This window comes from Erithacus rubecula (genome assembly GCF_903797595.1).
Source record: "Erithacus rubecula genome assembly, chromosome: Z".
NCBI classification, from domain to species: domain Eukaryota; kingdom Metazoa; phylum Chordata; class Aves; order Passeriformes; family Muscicapidae; genus Erithacus; species Erithacus rubecula.
The window spans coordinates 12,535,821-12,551,335 of NC_136661.1; the positions used below are offsets into that span (position 1 = coordinate 12,535,821).

A 15,515-nucleotide genomic window follows, 5' to 3' on the forward strand; every position below is an offset into this window, starting at 1 on the left:
TAAGTTTTGTTATACAGTAAATAGACATGATTTCTGCTTAAGTTGTAGTCCTGACTCCCAACTCATTTTCCAAGATGAAGTTGCAATTTAAACATTAGTTTAAGGCTCCCACACAAATATCTACCCTATGATGAGAATATGGCAGTCATGGTAAGGGCTAGATATTTAACCATAATAATGAAAAATTCTTTAAATACACTCCCCTATTTTCCAAACCATATTAGTAAGCAAGTGTTCAGCTCTGCATATTCTATTAGTGGCACACAAAGGCTTGACTCTATTGTGTTGCAGGTCAGCAAGTTTTACTATATTTCTATTTCAATTACTTTACCCAGGAAACTACTTGTAAAAAAGCAGAGAGATTTTATGTGACTCTTAAATACAAGATATATTTGCCTGTGAAACCACAAGCAGAAAACAAGTCAATACATGCTGAAGGAAAAATCAGAGCACCTAAATTGTAAATACTGCTTTGAACAACATTCAAATTTAATAACTCTTGTATCTAATTTGTGCACAATAATAAAAGCAAGTTATGCACAAAATTGTAACATTCAATACATGATAATCAATAAGTGTTTAGAATTTATTCTAAGCCAAATCATTATGTTTATAATTCAAACTCTATTACTAGTAATTATTTACCAGTACAGTAACCACACTACATAACAATGTTATTTTTAAAAGGAGTAGAAACATACTATCATTCATATGATCACACACATAATTTTTGTAACAGGCTTCATAAAGTAGTTGTAAGATACAAATAATTCTTAGCAGCAGAACTCTTAGACGATGTTCATGTTTTCATATTTGTTAAAAACTGATCAAAGGATAAGAAGATTTATAAAAGATGCAGAGCTGTTTTACTAAGGCAAAACTCACCACTTCTGTGAATTCATTACTTCCTAAGTCCAGTCTTTCCAACTGAGTCAGTCTGGACATGGTTCTGCATAGGAAGGGGATTAATAAAAAATTACTAGCTACATCAAATCTTACAGATTTACAAAAATCTAGTAATCAATATTAAGTAATGATGTTATTCTGTGACTGGAATGATATCTAATTACAGATAAATTTTTCACACACTGGTCAACCAGGCACATATTACTAACCCTGCACATTGCTGAGTGTCACACAAGGAGTACACTGCAACACACTTGATACTGCAAGACGAACTTGCAAAAACTAAAGACCAGTAAAGAAATCTTCATGATAAAGAATAATGCAGTGGTGCATCTCTTCTTTTCAGTGGTTCAGCTTTTTACGTACACAGTATGTTGCTTCAGCAGTCAAAGGCTAGTTAACTACACGATTTCTTCTCAGAGAAAGACTACTGCCCACTGATCAGTTAAAACAGAGAAAAACACTGTTCAATCACAGTGTCTAACACCACCTCTTTACCTCTCCAGGCTGCTAAGTTGCATCTATGTGATGTGGTTTGGAACCCTAATTAATTCTCTAGTCATATATTAAATAAGATTACTAAATTATATTTTGTGACACATCAATACTCTTTTAACCTAACTTATAGAAAATACTAAATCAATGTCTGAAATAAAAGTAAAATCCATTACTTCAAGCTGTGTTTTGGAAACATTTTTCCTCTATGTAAGTTCACTCTGGGGACTCCATAGAGATTATTTACCACTGCACATGGTGGTCTACACAAAGGGCACTTCACAGTCAACAGCAGTTCTACCTGAAAGTATTTTCTAAGAGACTGTGAATCCATCATATGAAATCATATTAACGAATTTATTTAATAATAGATTTTCACAGAATCATTAACAGTATCTAAAGCTTCCATATATAAACTGCAACAGTGTACATACTAAAAATTCTGGAAAAATTAAATATCAGAGCTCCTAAATGGTAGAGACTTGTATATTGTCAGAATATCACACTAGTTTGTTCAAGAAACAATTGCATATGCATAAGATGCTCTATGCAGCTATTCAAAGCTTCAATTTTTCTTCAAATACAGTAAGATCTACAGTTGATCTGAAAATACAGTTAAAAATAATATATTGGAAAAGATAATATTTACTTAAAGTAAATTAATAATGAATTATTAATATTATTAATTAAATAATCTCCAAGAAGGAGATTCAATATTTGTTTAGAAATTTGGCTTTCATTACACTGAAATAATTAAGCTGTGAACAAACTAGGAATTTAGTGTAAGTAGGTAAAGACAAGACCAAGACAAAAGCAGCAGAATAATTTTTTGTACTATACAAATAGTATACACAGGCTTTGAAGGAAAGCCTCTAGCAAGCATTCCTACTGTCTTAGAGAAAGAAAAACAAACAATAAAACATTAAGACTATTTCCAGAAGATTCTAAGAAACAATTTCCTTCATTTCTTGAAGCTAATGAACAGGATGATTATCAGTAAGCTAACATTCTTTTTCAATTTCTAACTAAACTTACATGAGTCACTCTGAAATCCTGCAGAAGATTAATTTCTTGAAGTTTTGTGAGACCATGCCAATATCAATTTTAGTGCTATGTGTTCCTAACAAATATGTCCCAAAGAGTCTCCCAGAAGCACTGCTGAAGAACTCCTTTAAAAGGGTCTAACATTGCATTCCATAGCTTTTGAAACTTCAAACTGCAAACCAGTGTTATATAAAGATGACAGGATAACATGATAACTTTACTGATTTGGGGCCTGTTATTTCCCTAGTCTAAATGACTGTGATTTAGCAAACACATCCACTCAACTACAAAACCTGACAAACATGTTTTCAAGATGAGAGTCTCCAAAATACTCCCTCCTTTCACTGCTGTTTGCATAATAGATACTTTGGAATATTTCAGATATTCTAGGACTAATATCTCCTTGCTTTCCTGTATTGTTTGTAGAGAAATACCTTCAGACAAAACACAAACAAAGCTTCCAGTAATTTATGGTAGCAGGAAAATTCAATGCCAAATGATGTTGAAACAAACATTAACTAGATCATGGAATTACACCTATTTTCATTTTTGACATGGTGCTGTGTAATCCCGCCCATAAACTGAAAGCCTCTTCTGTAATTCATATTATTGAACTTGGCATCAATTCAACTCAATACTAAAGGATGAGATGGCCTAAATTATGCCTCAAATTCTGCTGTTGTAGACAGACAGCTTCACTAAAGTTAACACTATGGTTGATGTCAAGTGGCAAACAATTCAAGGGGGGGGGGGGGTGAGTGTGATGGTAAGATTGGGTCCTTAATCACTATAATTATACTTTCAAATAAATTCCTTCTTTCTAAAAAGCTTACTCTTTTTATTGACAATTGGGCCATAGAAGCTTAAAAAAAATTTAAAGAAAAAAAAAGTACCATATTTTTACTGGATCATCTTCCCAATTCACCTATCAGAAAAATGCCTCTAAAATAGTTTCTGTGTGTTTTTTTGTTTCCTTCCAGAAATAGTTTTATCCAGCTGTTTTGCATTATAATGCTGCCACTTGCAGTTTCTGGCTGTGGATAAGCTCCAAACAAAATGATACATATTTGGCATAAAGCAACATTGATGTATTGTGTTGGCATCGATTACACATTTTGATTAACATTCTTTCAAGTACTTCATACTTAAGTGTCAAAAATTATGCACATGTTTTACTCAGAAAGAGGGCTAGTTTGATGCTGTAGAATTTATCCAAATACATTTCTAATTATAAACAGAATATTAAAAAGATGAGAGTCACAGGAAAACAAGAAAAGATATTGGTATTCTATAGTAAAAATATTAGGACATATTGCTATAGCTCATTAACATCAAAAAACTGCTTTGAATTTTCTACACTTTTTTAAAGCTGTATAACATCCTCTACAAGAGTACCAGAATAGAATAAAGCTGGCAGCTCAGCATGCTCAGATTATTATGGAAGAGAAACAGAGGACTTCTTCATGACAGTTGCTGTTTAGTTTTCAAACAAGAATAGAACTCTGAAAACACTTAAGTCAACAAAAAGTTTCCCAGCACTTTCAACCAAGGATATGTTTGACTTGAAACACATTAAAGCATGTATTATTGTCTCATCCCTAACAAGAATAAACTACATTTTTAGAAATATTACATGTAATTCATGCTGTTAGTGTTAATTATGGCAATTAAGATCAGAGTGATCTTAAAAACAAAATCTGTATCAGCTGGAAGTTTTAATTATAGCTACTGTTCCTCATTTGGGAGTAACCTAATTTAGAGAGCTACCACTCTAAATTACATGTCCTCTAATCTTTTTCTGCTGAAAACTGGTGATAACAGAGAGAGCCGAAGAGAATTGAGAGTATTTATACCACAGAATGTTTCACACTTTGAAGATGTAACTTCACACTTTCTGATGCTGTACATGTTGTTCCAGATATGAGTTCTGGTTCGTTTATACAGCAGATTCCACAGTATAGTATCTAGGCACTTAAAAAGGGAATCCCAATAGAACATAACCCTTGATCATGTCTAAGGCATATAATTAGTTACAGTCACTAAAAAAACTGGCTGTTGTATTTGAAGAACTGGCAATTTCCACTTCAGCCTACTGCATGTAAGTGCCTCCTAGCATGAGAATATTCAATTGTTAGAGCCTCCTCTTCTCCACCAAAACTTGCATCCACAAAAAACAGCAACTCTACCAATTTCTGTTGCAAGAGAAAGTTCACTTTTACAGTACCCACAACACCTTCATTACTCTGCAGGTGGCTATTTACATCCCATCTCTGGGATCTGTTTCTTTCTTCGTTGACCTCTTATATCTTTGTTAACCTGCTTGGAGCTCCACAGTCCCAGACGGAAAACTCTGAACATTGTTCATAGAAACAACAGGAACAGCATCACCACCAGCCTGAGCTTGTTTGATGAGGTGAGAATGGCAAGGGACTAGAAAAATGCTACTTTTTAAGAGAGAGGTACAACAGATGCTGTAGGAATTTCTAGAACTGTACTGTACTTACTTTGGCAATATTTTTAACTGGTTTTCTCTAAGTTCCAGTATCTGAAGTTTAGTTAATCTGTAACAGAAAGACATAACAAATTACTACAACATTCTGTATTTAATAACAAAAACAATCTCTGAACTTATTTATATTACAGAATTAAAAGAAAAATAATCTGGAAGTTTGAAACTTGTTTCCTGTAGCATTAAGGTGACATTTTGTGCAAAATCGGCATTTTTAATTTTAATTTTAAATTTTAAATTCACTGGCTGGTTGTGGGTAAAGCAACAAACAAACTAGATCTTTCCTGCTTCTCTGCACCTGTTTGACTCATTCGTTTACCTTAATCCCAGAGATATTGAATCACTTCATTGGATTAATAATGGGTACATGTTATCATTATAATGAAAAGTACTCAGGAAGTAACAGAAAGGTAGGATCACTTTGCACAGTTAAAGATGTTCAATTTCTACTACTGGCAATGTATCAAGGAGTCTAATATAAAAAGCCTTATCTGAGCAATACCTGTAGTCTTCCACCTGATAGCTTTAAATTAATCTTGGATTTCCTTCTATATTCTCTTTCTAGTTAGTTTCTGAATCCATTTTGATATTCCTGTTAGAAGGTGGTTTGACCTTTTTTCCAGTAAATCCTTGGTTGCAAGGCAAATAACCTCTAAATCCCAACTCAACTGCTTAGCCAAGTTTAAGTTCCAAGCAGTTTTTACATACAAGCAACATACCATTCCCAGGGAAATTTTTTGTATTGGGAGAGAAGTGACAAAGCTCTATTTGTTTTAAAAAAAATAAGAAACTGATTGAGTTTAAAATACAGAGAGGATTGTAATGACAAGAGCTCTACATGTGACTCACTGACAGTGCTCACACAACACAAAATAGAGCATTAAGGTTCCTGACTTTGAAAGGAGCTTAGGGAGTAGACCAATCTTTCCTGAAGGTGCTTAACTAGTGTAAGAACAGAGTCAAAAATCTTAATTTTAATTAAATGATAAGATCTATCCTTTATGTAGAAAAAAAAAGGTGAAAACAGAATTTATTTTTACTCTAGGCATTCATTCATTTTTAGATGAGTTTGAAATCAGCAATCAGCCATGCCCACAAATAACCTAAGAATGTAAGAGTCACCTTGAAAGAGAGGTCAGTGCAGCCCAGCATTGCAAACAGCACTCACCATCTGGTAGCAACTGCTGGAGGGAAATATTCTCCCTCCAACTTCTAAAAAAAAACCAAAAAAAAACCTCACAAAACCCCAACATTCTAACAGTAGTGAAAGAATACCCTAATAAAAACCCAATTCATTGTAACAGCACTGCTGTTCATGTAGAACATAATTGGGAAAGACCTCACAGGCCTCCTACCCTACCAGCACCCAAAGATAACAATCTAGTACAAAACAGAACTTTAAGAACCCTCAGACATAAATGAACATTTTGGGCTTTGATTTCTAAACCAAGCACAGCATTAGCTTCAGCTGGTGTTTTGCTTTGATGACAGGGAAGATAGCAACACAGCTTGTAGGTTTTTCTTCGCAACTCATGTATGCAATCAACTTCCTATGAATGCAGTGGCAGCAAATCTCCCTTCATATGCTAAACTATAAATATGCACACCCACATTTTGCTGACTTTAGCCAAAACTGACTGTATGACACTTGTAATAAGCTAATTCTGTGAACTTAAAGATTGCCTTTGTCACCTTGTTTCCTGTTCTAATCTTTCCTCAGCTAGCCCCGAGACTGAAGATATAAATATCCTCCAGTTTCTTATGTGTAGACCTTCACAGAAGCTACTAGGAAACCATTCTTAACCTCTCCTTGCTGGGAGATACAGGCTGTGTTTGAAATCGTCATTTTCTTCCAGTAATTGATGAGAAATACTGGAGAAAAATACTGAAGAGTTAATTCCAGTTTAAAATAATAATGCACATTGAATACTAGGTCTAGCTGTTTTTTCAGTTTCTGGTGCTAAGAATGCAGCATCCATCCAAGCTGAGCATCTGAACTGCCGTAAGGGACCTGAAGAAGTGGCATTCAATGTGGAAAAGAAATAGAGGACTAATTCACCTATATTAAAGGAAAAATGGAATTCATAGTCATCTGGATCATTCTGTGGCAAAGATCTGCTCTACTTGTATAGAAATAATTTCTGAACTTGAAAAACCCATCACCATAAAACTACCTGCACATCACCAATGCACCAAGATGTAACAAGTATTATTCAACTGGAACTACACATTCTGTAACAGTCTAAAACTTTATCAGTATTGTTCTTGAATCATAACCATCTTAGCCTGCTTTTAAAATGCAGCACAACTTTTCAATAAAATGAAATGTCTACATGAGAAATTTTCCAGATGATCAATATCCTTCCTAAATCTGATTTTTTAAACAATACCAACTGTAAAAAATGTAAAAGAAATAAATGGCAGGTACACTCAAAGCTTGCTGTGAAACAAGCAGTCACTCCTTGGAAATCTAAAAATACTGCATTGAAAGATGTACCTTACTTTACAGCTCCTCAACGGTTTCCCTAAAGCTGAATATTTTTATTTTAAATTGTTACTAAAATGCAAAGGCAAGCAGAATAAAATGCATGTATCTTGTAGAGTGCATTTACAAAAGTTTCTGCAAAACACATACATACATATATGTAACTAAATCTGGTTATCATTGTACATTTATGCAAAAAAATATCCTGAAGTAGATACTACTAAAACCATCTACTACCACAGATACTACTGGCAAATTGTTGAGAATGTAAATATAAAGCAAATTAATTGCAACATCACAGAGGCACTGGAAGTAATTTCCCATTATAGACAACATTTCCAGATTTTTAGAATTACACTGAAGATAAATCCTTGCTTATCTTAAACACTCATTGGTAAACCCTGTCTCAAAATGAGCAAGCTGTGAGCTTAAAGTTTAACATGTTCTGCTTATATAATTTTGCATTTAAATGTAAATATACATTACATATTCAGAGACAACAGATACTATTTTCTTAGGCAAGCACAGTAATTCTCAGTTGTCTATGCACTGGCATGAAGGCTAATGCCATGATCTGTGCCAATATCAGTGCATTCAAATTTGAATTTGCGAGTGGAGGAAAAAAACTCACTTTGTCACCTAAGAAATTCAATGGAACGGGTAAATCATATCAAAAATCTAGTGACTTTTAGTAATTCTAATAGGCTGGATAAGAGCAACACCATTGAAGGATAGCAAATATACAATATTCATTTAAAAAGGGGGAAAAAGCATAATCTTGACTTCACAATTATGAACATCATTAGCACAAATTCTGAAGATGAGAATAAAGCATGGAGATAAATCAAAACACTGTATGGATATACTAAAAGTGCTTTCCATTATAAAAAATTTCTTTCCTAAGCACCAGGCTGAATGTTAGGTTAGTAGTGACAGAGGTGTTCAAAGATCCTTTCTAGGACTACCCTGTTCATTATTTTTTGATAACAACATTTTAGAATCATAAAAATGTTTAACTTTGTTTGTCACAGACAAGATAGTGATTCAGTAAGATGCCATAGAGGCAAAAAAAGTGTGTACAGCCTTAAGGATTAAAAAAAAATTAGAAAAAAGGATAAGATGCCATAGTACCAGGCCAAGTACTTAGGATTTCCTTGTAGGCATCAGCCACTTCTAACTGAACTGTCCAATACATCAGTTAATCATGTAGGAAACTACACTAGTCAGCTGCACAAAGGATAATTGGAGCACTGGAGACAACCACAGACATTTCCAAGAGAAACAAGAAGATAACCATGACACTACAAGCCATGAAGAGATCTCAATTCAAATTCTAAATATAGCTATAGATGTCGTCATCCTCTGTCAAGAAGATGATGAATTAAAACTGAAACCTGTTCCAATATATATTAATATAATCAGACACAAAGAAAACCTACCACACCAGAAGGGAAACAATTTTGTTTAGCCTAATAAAGGGATATAAGAATAGTACAAATCCAGCAGGTGAGAGAATGGGGGACAACACTCATGAGACATGGCAGCAATTAAACTAGAAACAATGAACAACCAGAGAGAAAGAGATGTAAGAAACCAGGTTTCTAACTTGACATACAGAGCATAAAAACCTTGTCAGCTGTAATATGTATTGGCTGAGTTTTTAGGAGACATTATTATTGACAATCGTTGCCAGTAAGAGCAGGCAACAGAACTCAGTTACTTTGCACACTCCTAAACAGTGGAAAGTAATAGTTTTAAGACCATTAAAAAAAAAAAAAAACAGCACCAAACTTGAAGAAACTGAAGGTTTGTCATTTATGAGATTAAATATATCAAAAGCTTCCAAGAGTTTATTTGTTTATAAAAGTAGTATTTCCATATTCTGAAGCAGAAGTTAAAAGACTTTGCACTAGAAATTGTTTATAACTAGTTGTAAAATTGTGGGATGGCAGAGCAGTCTCATCACTTAGAGAAGTATTCAATGTCAAAGGGGTCTGAACCTTACTTTGAAATAGTATTTTAATATTTAATTGCTTTCCAATTATTTGGTCTAAACATTACCTTCCTATAGAAGACTATGTATTCTATGCAACGTTTTAGCAGGTAAACTTAAATACATAAATACTTCAAATTAATTCTCTTAGGTATATAACAGGATGCTGCAAGTCACTAGATTTTAACAAACAAGGCAGAGTTCTTCATAACTACCAAAACTAAAATGGAAAATTGCCTTTCAAGTTGTCTTCAATAACTGATTTATTCTTATGATGTCGGTAATTAATGACTTCACCATTTCACTAACCATTAAGCATTATAGAAGCTGATAGTGTCAAAGAACAAATTATAAGAATTTTTAATGTGTTTTACATGTAAGATTAACTACTTAAAAGATTAACTGTGTCAACATGAAGTCTTCAAGTTCATCTGTAGTTCCTGCTTTTACTATGAAAATCTTACCATTTGGTTGGACTATTAAAAAACAGAACAGAAAAAACATAGACAATCATTAGAATTCCAACAAGATTATGCATATTCCAGATATTATTCAACCTGCATCATAAGCAGCTGTTTGGACAGCTGAATGTGTAGCAGATCTGGTGCTCCTAAGCAGTCATCAGGGAATGACCAGTAACAGCTCTATTTACAGATGACTAATAAACTAATAGTCACTAGTGGAGAGCACCTGTGCTTATGTTCCTTATTGCTCATCTCCTGATCTGCCCAACTGCTGCAGCATTATCTGGGGGTTGTGGCTATCTCTGGCAAACTGTGTTGACCTAAATATAACTATACAGCCTGAGGCATTTTTTTCACTCAGCAAGATCATTGCTTAACTAATAGCTGTATTTTCTGAAAGAGATGTTTGCTGACATGGGATGGGTCAGGACAGTGACAACTTAGGAAAAGAGAGCATAAAATAAGAATGGAGAGGGGAGAACTGTAGAAGTGGCTGAAAGCAGTGTGATAAGGACAGCATGACCTATGCTTATCCAGAAGTTTTCCTTTTATTAGTATTATCCTTTCAGTTTTGCTTCCAAGATGTAATCTATTTTACAGAGGTAGCAGATTAGTATTTATCTTGTACTGAACCTATGACATGCAACAGTTTTGCATAGCACACCATAAATATGCCAAGATTTTCAGAAATATTCCTGACAATAAAAAACTTGAGAGTTATAGCTGTGCATGAAGTAATTTGTACATCTAGGATGGCAGGACAAGTGGAATTACAGTTGTCAGTATTTACTTCACTCTAATTACTACATGACAAGCAACACAAATTTCAAAAATACTAGTCTTCCTTACTTACCAGTCTAGTGTTGGAAAAGAAACAAGAACGTAAATGAGTTTTACGCCCTTCAAAAGCATTCCATCTGTCCTTCAGAAGTCAAAATTAAAAGCTGCTGATACAGATTCAGGACATTTCTTCTCTGTAACTATTGTATATTCATAAGGTATACTTCTTCCCTTTTTTCCAGTACTCATGTTGCTTCAGAACCAGAAGTAACTGCTCTGAAGAAGCTTAAAATTAAATATAGACATTAAGTTTCATGTTCAGCTTACCTTCCAAAATTGGCTGGCAAAAACTCAAGAAAAGCATCATTCAGGTACAGCTGTGTTAGGTTTAACAGTTGAGAAAATCCATCTGGCAGCCTATATAGAAGTAAAATAACATAGCACCTTAGTTTCAATTATATTCAGGGCATTAATTCATATTTTCTTAAGCAATAGTATAGAGCTGAAGTACTGATATTTGAATATCTACATATTGATAAAATTAAGGGGGTGAATTTCTTTAAAGTCACACTACTTTAGGTTGTTTTCTGTAAGATGAACTTCAAAAATATTTTAAGTATTGAGAACAACATCTACAGGCAATAAAACTACAAATAAATGTAGTCTTGCTACAAACTTGTGATCTCCTGACATGTAACATGAAGAAGGCATTAATTAGAAACAATAGGATAAACTAAAAATACGCAATCCCTTTTTTTTCCCAGAAGAGATATGTAATATCTCTGGCAGTGGAGATCTCTGGCAAATTAATTTTGTCACTATAGCAGAAATGCATATTAAACCATAATTAATTTTTGCTACAAAGAAAACTCTGCACATTTCTCTACAGTCACAGAGAAGTGATGGATTTTAACAAGCTGACAAAGCTACATGGTATAATGAAGGATAGTCCACACAACCTATTAACTTTGGCAAAGTACTTTAATGAGATAGCTATGCTGGATCACAGTGCAACAAGGTTAATGAAGGTATTTCTCAAGGAACTCTGCTCTCGCCTCCAAGGGCTGGCACATGTGTCGAGGACAATTCAAGACTCGGTATTTGCATGAAATATAAAACATCAAAAAATTTACAAACTTACTTTGAAATTGGATTTACGCTTGCCTCAACAACTGTCAAGACTTTACAGTTTTTTATATTTTCTGGAAACTCCTGTATGCCTGCAAGATACAGAAAGCGGTAGAAAAACAACCTTTAATTATAAGACTCTACCACATGAATAAAAATTATGCACATGAAACCACTAGCTGTAAAAACTTTGATTTATTTAGCAACTAGTGAACTGTTTTTCTGACATCTCATTTTACATACAGTTTTCATTAAGTAAATACTCTAATGCAATATCATTTTTTTTACAATTCTATTCCTAAAGCTTTTCATGTTTCAGGTTAGCGGGAAGCTCATCAAGCTACAAACACACAGTACACTAATTCCCATTGCTTACTGCCAAATATTGAAGTACTTATGCTTTGGAATGTACTTAAGATGAGAACCTCAGTCCCAACATCACTTATTTTCAAAAAGGCAAACACAAAGTAGCATGAAGTTTCCAACAGAAACTGTTTATCAAATCCATAGATTGTATAACATCCAGATGAAATGGTAAGGCTTCAAATATTTAAGTATTTTTATAGCTTCACAGTTCTGAACTATCAGATATCCATCCAAAAATGTGACATGTGCTTGCTCTTAGCTTCTAGATCATTTGAGAGGAGCACAAAAAAAGCTCCAGGCACACGTTTGAAACTTAAAACAATAAGTAACCTCCTTTTATTCCCAAGGTTATCTCTAAAAATGGCAGAGTAGAGTTGCATTCCACAATTACAAATCTGAATTTGTCAGAAACTGATAAAGCATGAATATGACATGTATCCACCACATCAGAAGAAAATCAGTACTGAATCGTTCCACCATGCAAAATCTTTACCTCCCTCTTTACTATATATACCATGAAAAAAAAATTAAATAAAACCACTGCTATCACAACTGCAATATGTTCTTATACCCTGGGACAGGTGTCTTTGTTTTAAAAATATTTGTCCTAAATACAATAACCATACTGGTATACCTTTCTACTAGGATTAAGAACATACTTGTTTGCAGCAACAAAAACCCCACGTTAGTAAATAAAGCTAGTTTAAGAATTTGTTTTCTTTGTTTTACAGATATCTAACCTTAGCTCTTTGTCTTTGAGTTAATGCCTGTAATTTTGTTTGTGAGTGCTTTATCAGGTGTGTGGAAAGTGTAACTGAATCCAAGAAACAAAACCACTAAGAAGATAAAGACAAAGGCAGCATCACTTCTTGAGGTTGGCAGGTGAAACTTCATGTATCTGTTCTGAGAACATGTGGCAAAGCATCAACTGCTAAGTAATATTTTTACTTACATAAGAAATTGCAGAATATTTGACGTTAACTTAAAGCTTGATTCTATGTTTGTGCAGTAACAAGACTGACCTGATATATTAGGACTTAATAGATGGAAGTAGACAAGAAAAGCAGTGACAAAATAAAAACTTCAAGCAATTGGTGATAATGAATGGCAAAGCCACTGTAGTGACTTTTCCACAAATTCAACTAAAGTAGCAACACCATTTCTTTCAAACTAGACTTTTAGGTCTTTCTTGACAAGAACTTGTTATATTACTGTTGAAACTATTACTTTTGATTCATAGCATGTACTGTACTCTGTTACTGAAAGGTGAAAGACAAGGAAAAAGCATGACATTCCAAAGTTAATCCAGGTGTTTAAATACATTTAAGTATCATGGACATTTTTAGGAAATAACTTGCTAAACTCAAAAGCAGAAGTGACCAGGAAGAATAGAACCATCAGTGGTAATACAGGCCAACATTTCTGAAATATCCCAAGTAACATGCATATTCATGCATATGCACAGGTATAAATAAAAATATAGCTTTTAATAAATTTTATATATATGTATTACATAATATAGAATATATTATATTTATGTAATATATATTCATTATAGAATATATAACATATAATAATACATAATATATAATAATATATGTGTGAGTGCGTGTGAGTGTGTGCTCAGCCACATGAAGTTTACTGGGTCTCTGAGTGGAGCCAAAGCAGAAGATGGCAATGTGATACTAATTTAATTCATTTTATTACTCAGTACAAAATCAAAACTAAAAGGGGTAATTACTTATGTTAGAAAGCTTCATTTCTGTAAAGCAGTAATGTTATTTTCAAGTCCAAGAAAGATTAGGAAACTACCAAAGAGACTAGAACTGTACCTTATCTACTGCTGTCATATATTCTTAATATAAAGAGAAACACACTTCCAAGACACTTAAATATACATTATCTTAATTCCAGTTGTAGCAAAACATCTCTTTCAGCAAAAAGAATATCCATACTTGGAAAGCATCTAACATGACACAATACCCTGAGCCTGTAGAAATGAAGTTACAGATGATTTGTATGATGAGAACTTCTGCTGTCTGAAAAAAAAATAAAAATCAAGACCTCTTTATTGCTGAGGATACATATTTTCCCTTCTTAAAGTAAGCATTTACATTAATCAGAGTAAACCACTGTAAAGTTCATCCTTGGAGGCTGAGCTGTGTCTCAGAGTCACTCTGTGCCCTTACTTTTGCTGTTTGAATCATGCTCAGAGATTCTCTAAGCTTTTCTGAGAGATGGTTTCACTACTGGCCTTGGCTTGGTCCCTGGATGAAGACTGTGCTAATCCAATGTATTAAACATTATGTTTGCAATATTAACATTAGTTTCCATTGTCTGTGTCATGAAATAATGGAAGCACAGAAAGTTTATATTTGTGATAACTACCTGAAAACCAAAATACATAGCACATCTGTGAGAGGGGAGAATGTCAATATAAGTTTACTCAAAAGAACAGCCAAATAAAATATTAGCTATCCAAATACAGACATGTTAAATCAGCATGTTTTTATACATAATCAGAGAACACTAGAGTAGTCCCCTGTCTGACTATGCCTTGGGCAAGAGGCAGCAACAGTTTTAACAACAAATTAACAAAAGAAATTCAACTGATAGGAGAAACCTAACAATGAGGGAGCCTGGGAAACTAATTTTGCTTTTTCTTCAAGCCAAAATCATTATGGTACATATTGTCTTAACCAACCTCCCTCAATATTTCAGTACAGATAAATGGCCATCATTCAAAAGAGCACCATATTGAGAATGACAGCATGAAATATACCTGTTATGTGTAATACACATTTAGAAGCTAGGAAAAAAAAATACCAGGAGACTGCTACTCTCTACCTCGTGATAGGACATTGTATTTACTGACTGGCTATATAACAATGTTTGGACCACTCCTTTTCCTCAGCTATAGTCCTCATGTGTACTAGAAATGTCCAGTTATTGTTGGAGTAGTGTTCTTTAATTTATCCCACCAAGAAAAATTTGAAAAAACAAGCAGAAAGAAGAATCAATAAGAAGGGAGAGAGACATGAGAAAAATATATGAGAAAAGGAAAACGGGGTTGTAAAGAACACATTTCTAAAAGGAATTGTTGCTTGTTTTTCTGCTATCTTCTTCCCCATTAAGGAAGCTCAGCAAATCTCAAGGGATTCTGTGACCACATATTTCTTCACTCACTTTTTACACTGTGCTAATTAATCAATTTGATAGCCAACTTAATCCTTCCATGAACCTCTCCTTAGATGAGTACCACAAACTGAGATCCACATTCCTTTCTAAATCCTATTTTTCTCTTGGGTTTTTTACTCCTTTCTCTGTACGCCGAACCTCACAGAT

At 33.9% G+C, this 15,515-nt stretch overlaps 1 protein-coding gene across 5 annotated transcripts in view; it reads right to left on the reverse strand.

Moving 5' to 3' along the window:
• Positions 1 to 15,515, reverse strand: part of ERBIN (erbb2 interacting protein) — a 118,675-nt gene that overhangs the window by 39,215 nt on the left and 63,945 nt on the right. For all 5 annotated transcript variants that reach the window (XM_079330494.1, XM_079330493.1, XM_079330495.1 and 2 more), the window contains exons 6-9: positions 11,818 to 11,896; positions 11,004 to 11,093; positions 4,950 to 5,006; positions 886 to 949 (exon numbers count right to left, since the gene is read on the reverse strand). In XM_079330494.1, coding sequence (XP_079186620.1) covers positions 886 to 949; positions 4,950 to 5,006; positions 11,004 to 11,093; positions 11,818 to 11,896 — 290 coding nt within the window. The remainder of the gene's footprint in view (positions 1 to 885; positions 950 to 4,949; positions 5,007 to 11,003; positions 11,094 to 11,817; positions 11,897 to 15,515) is intronic.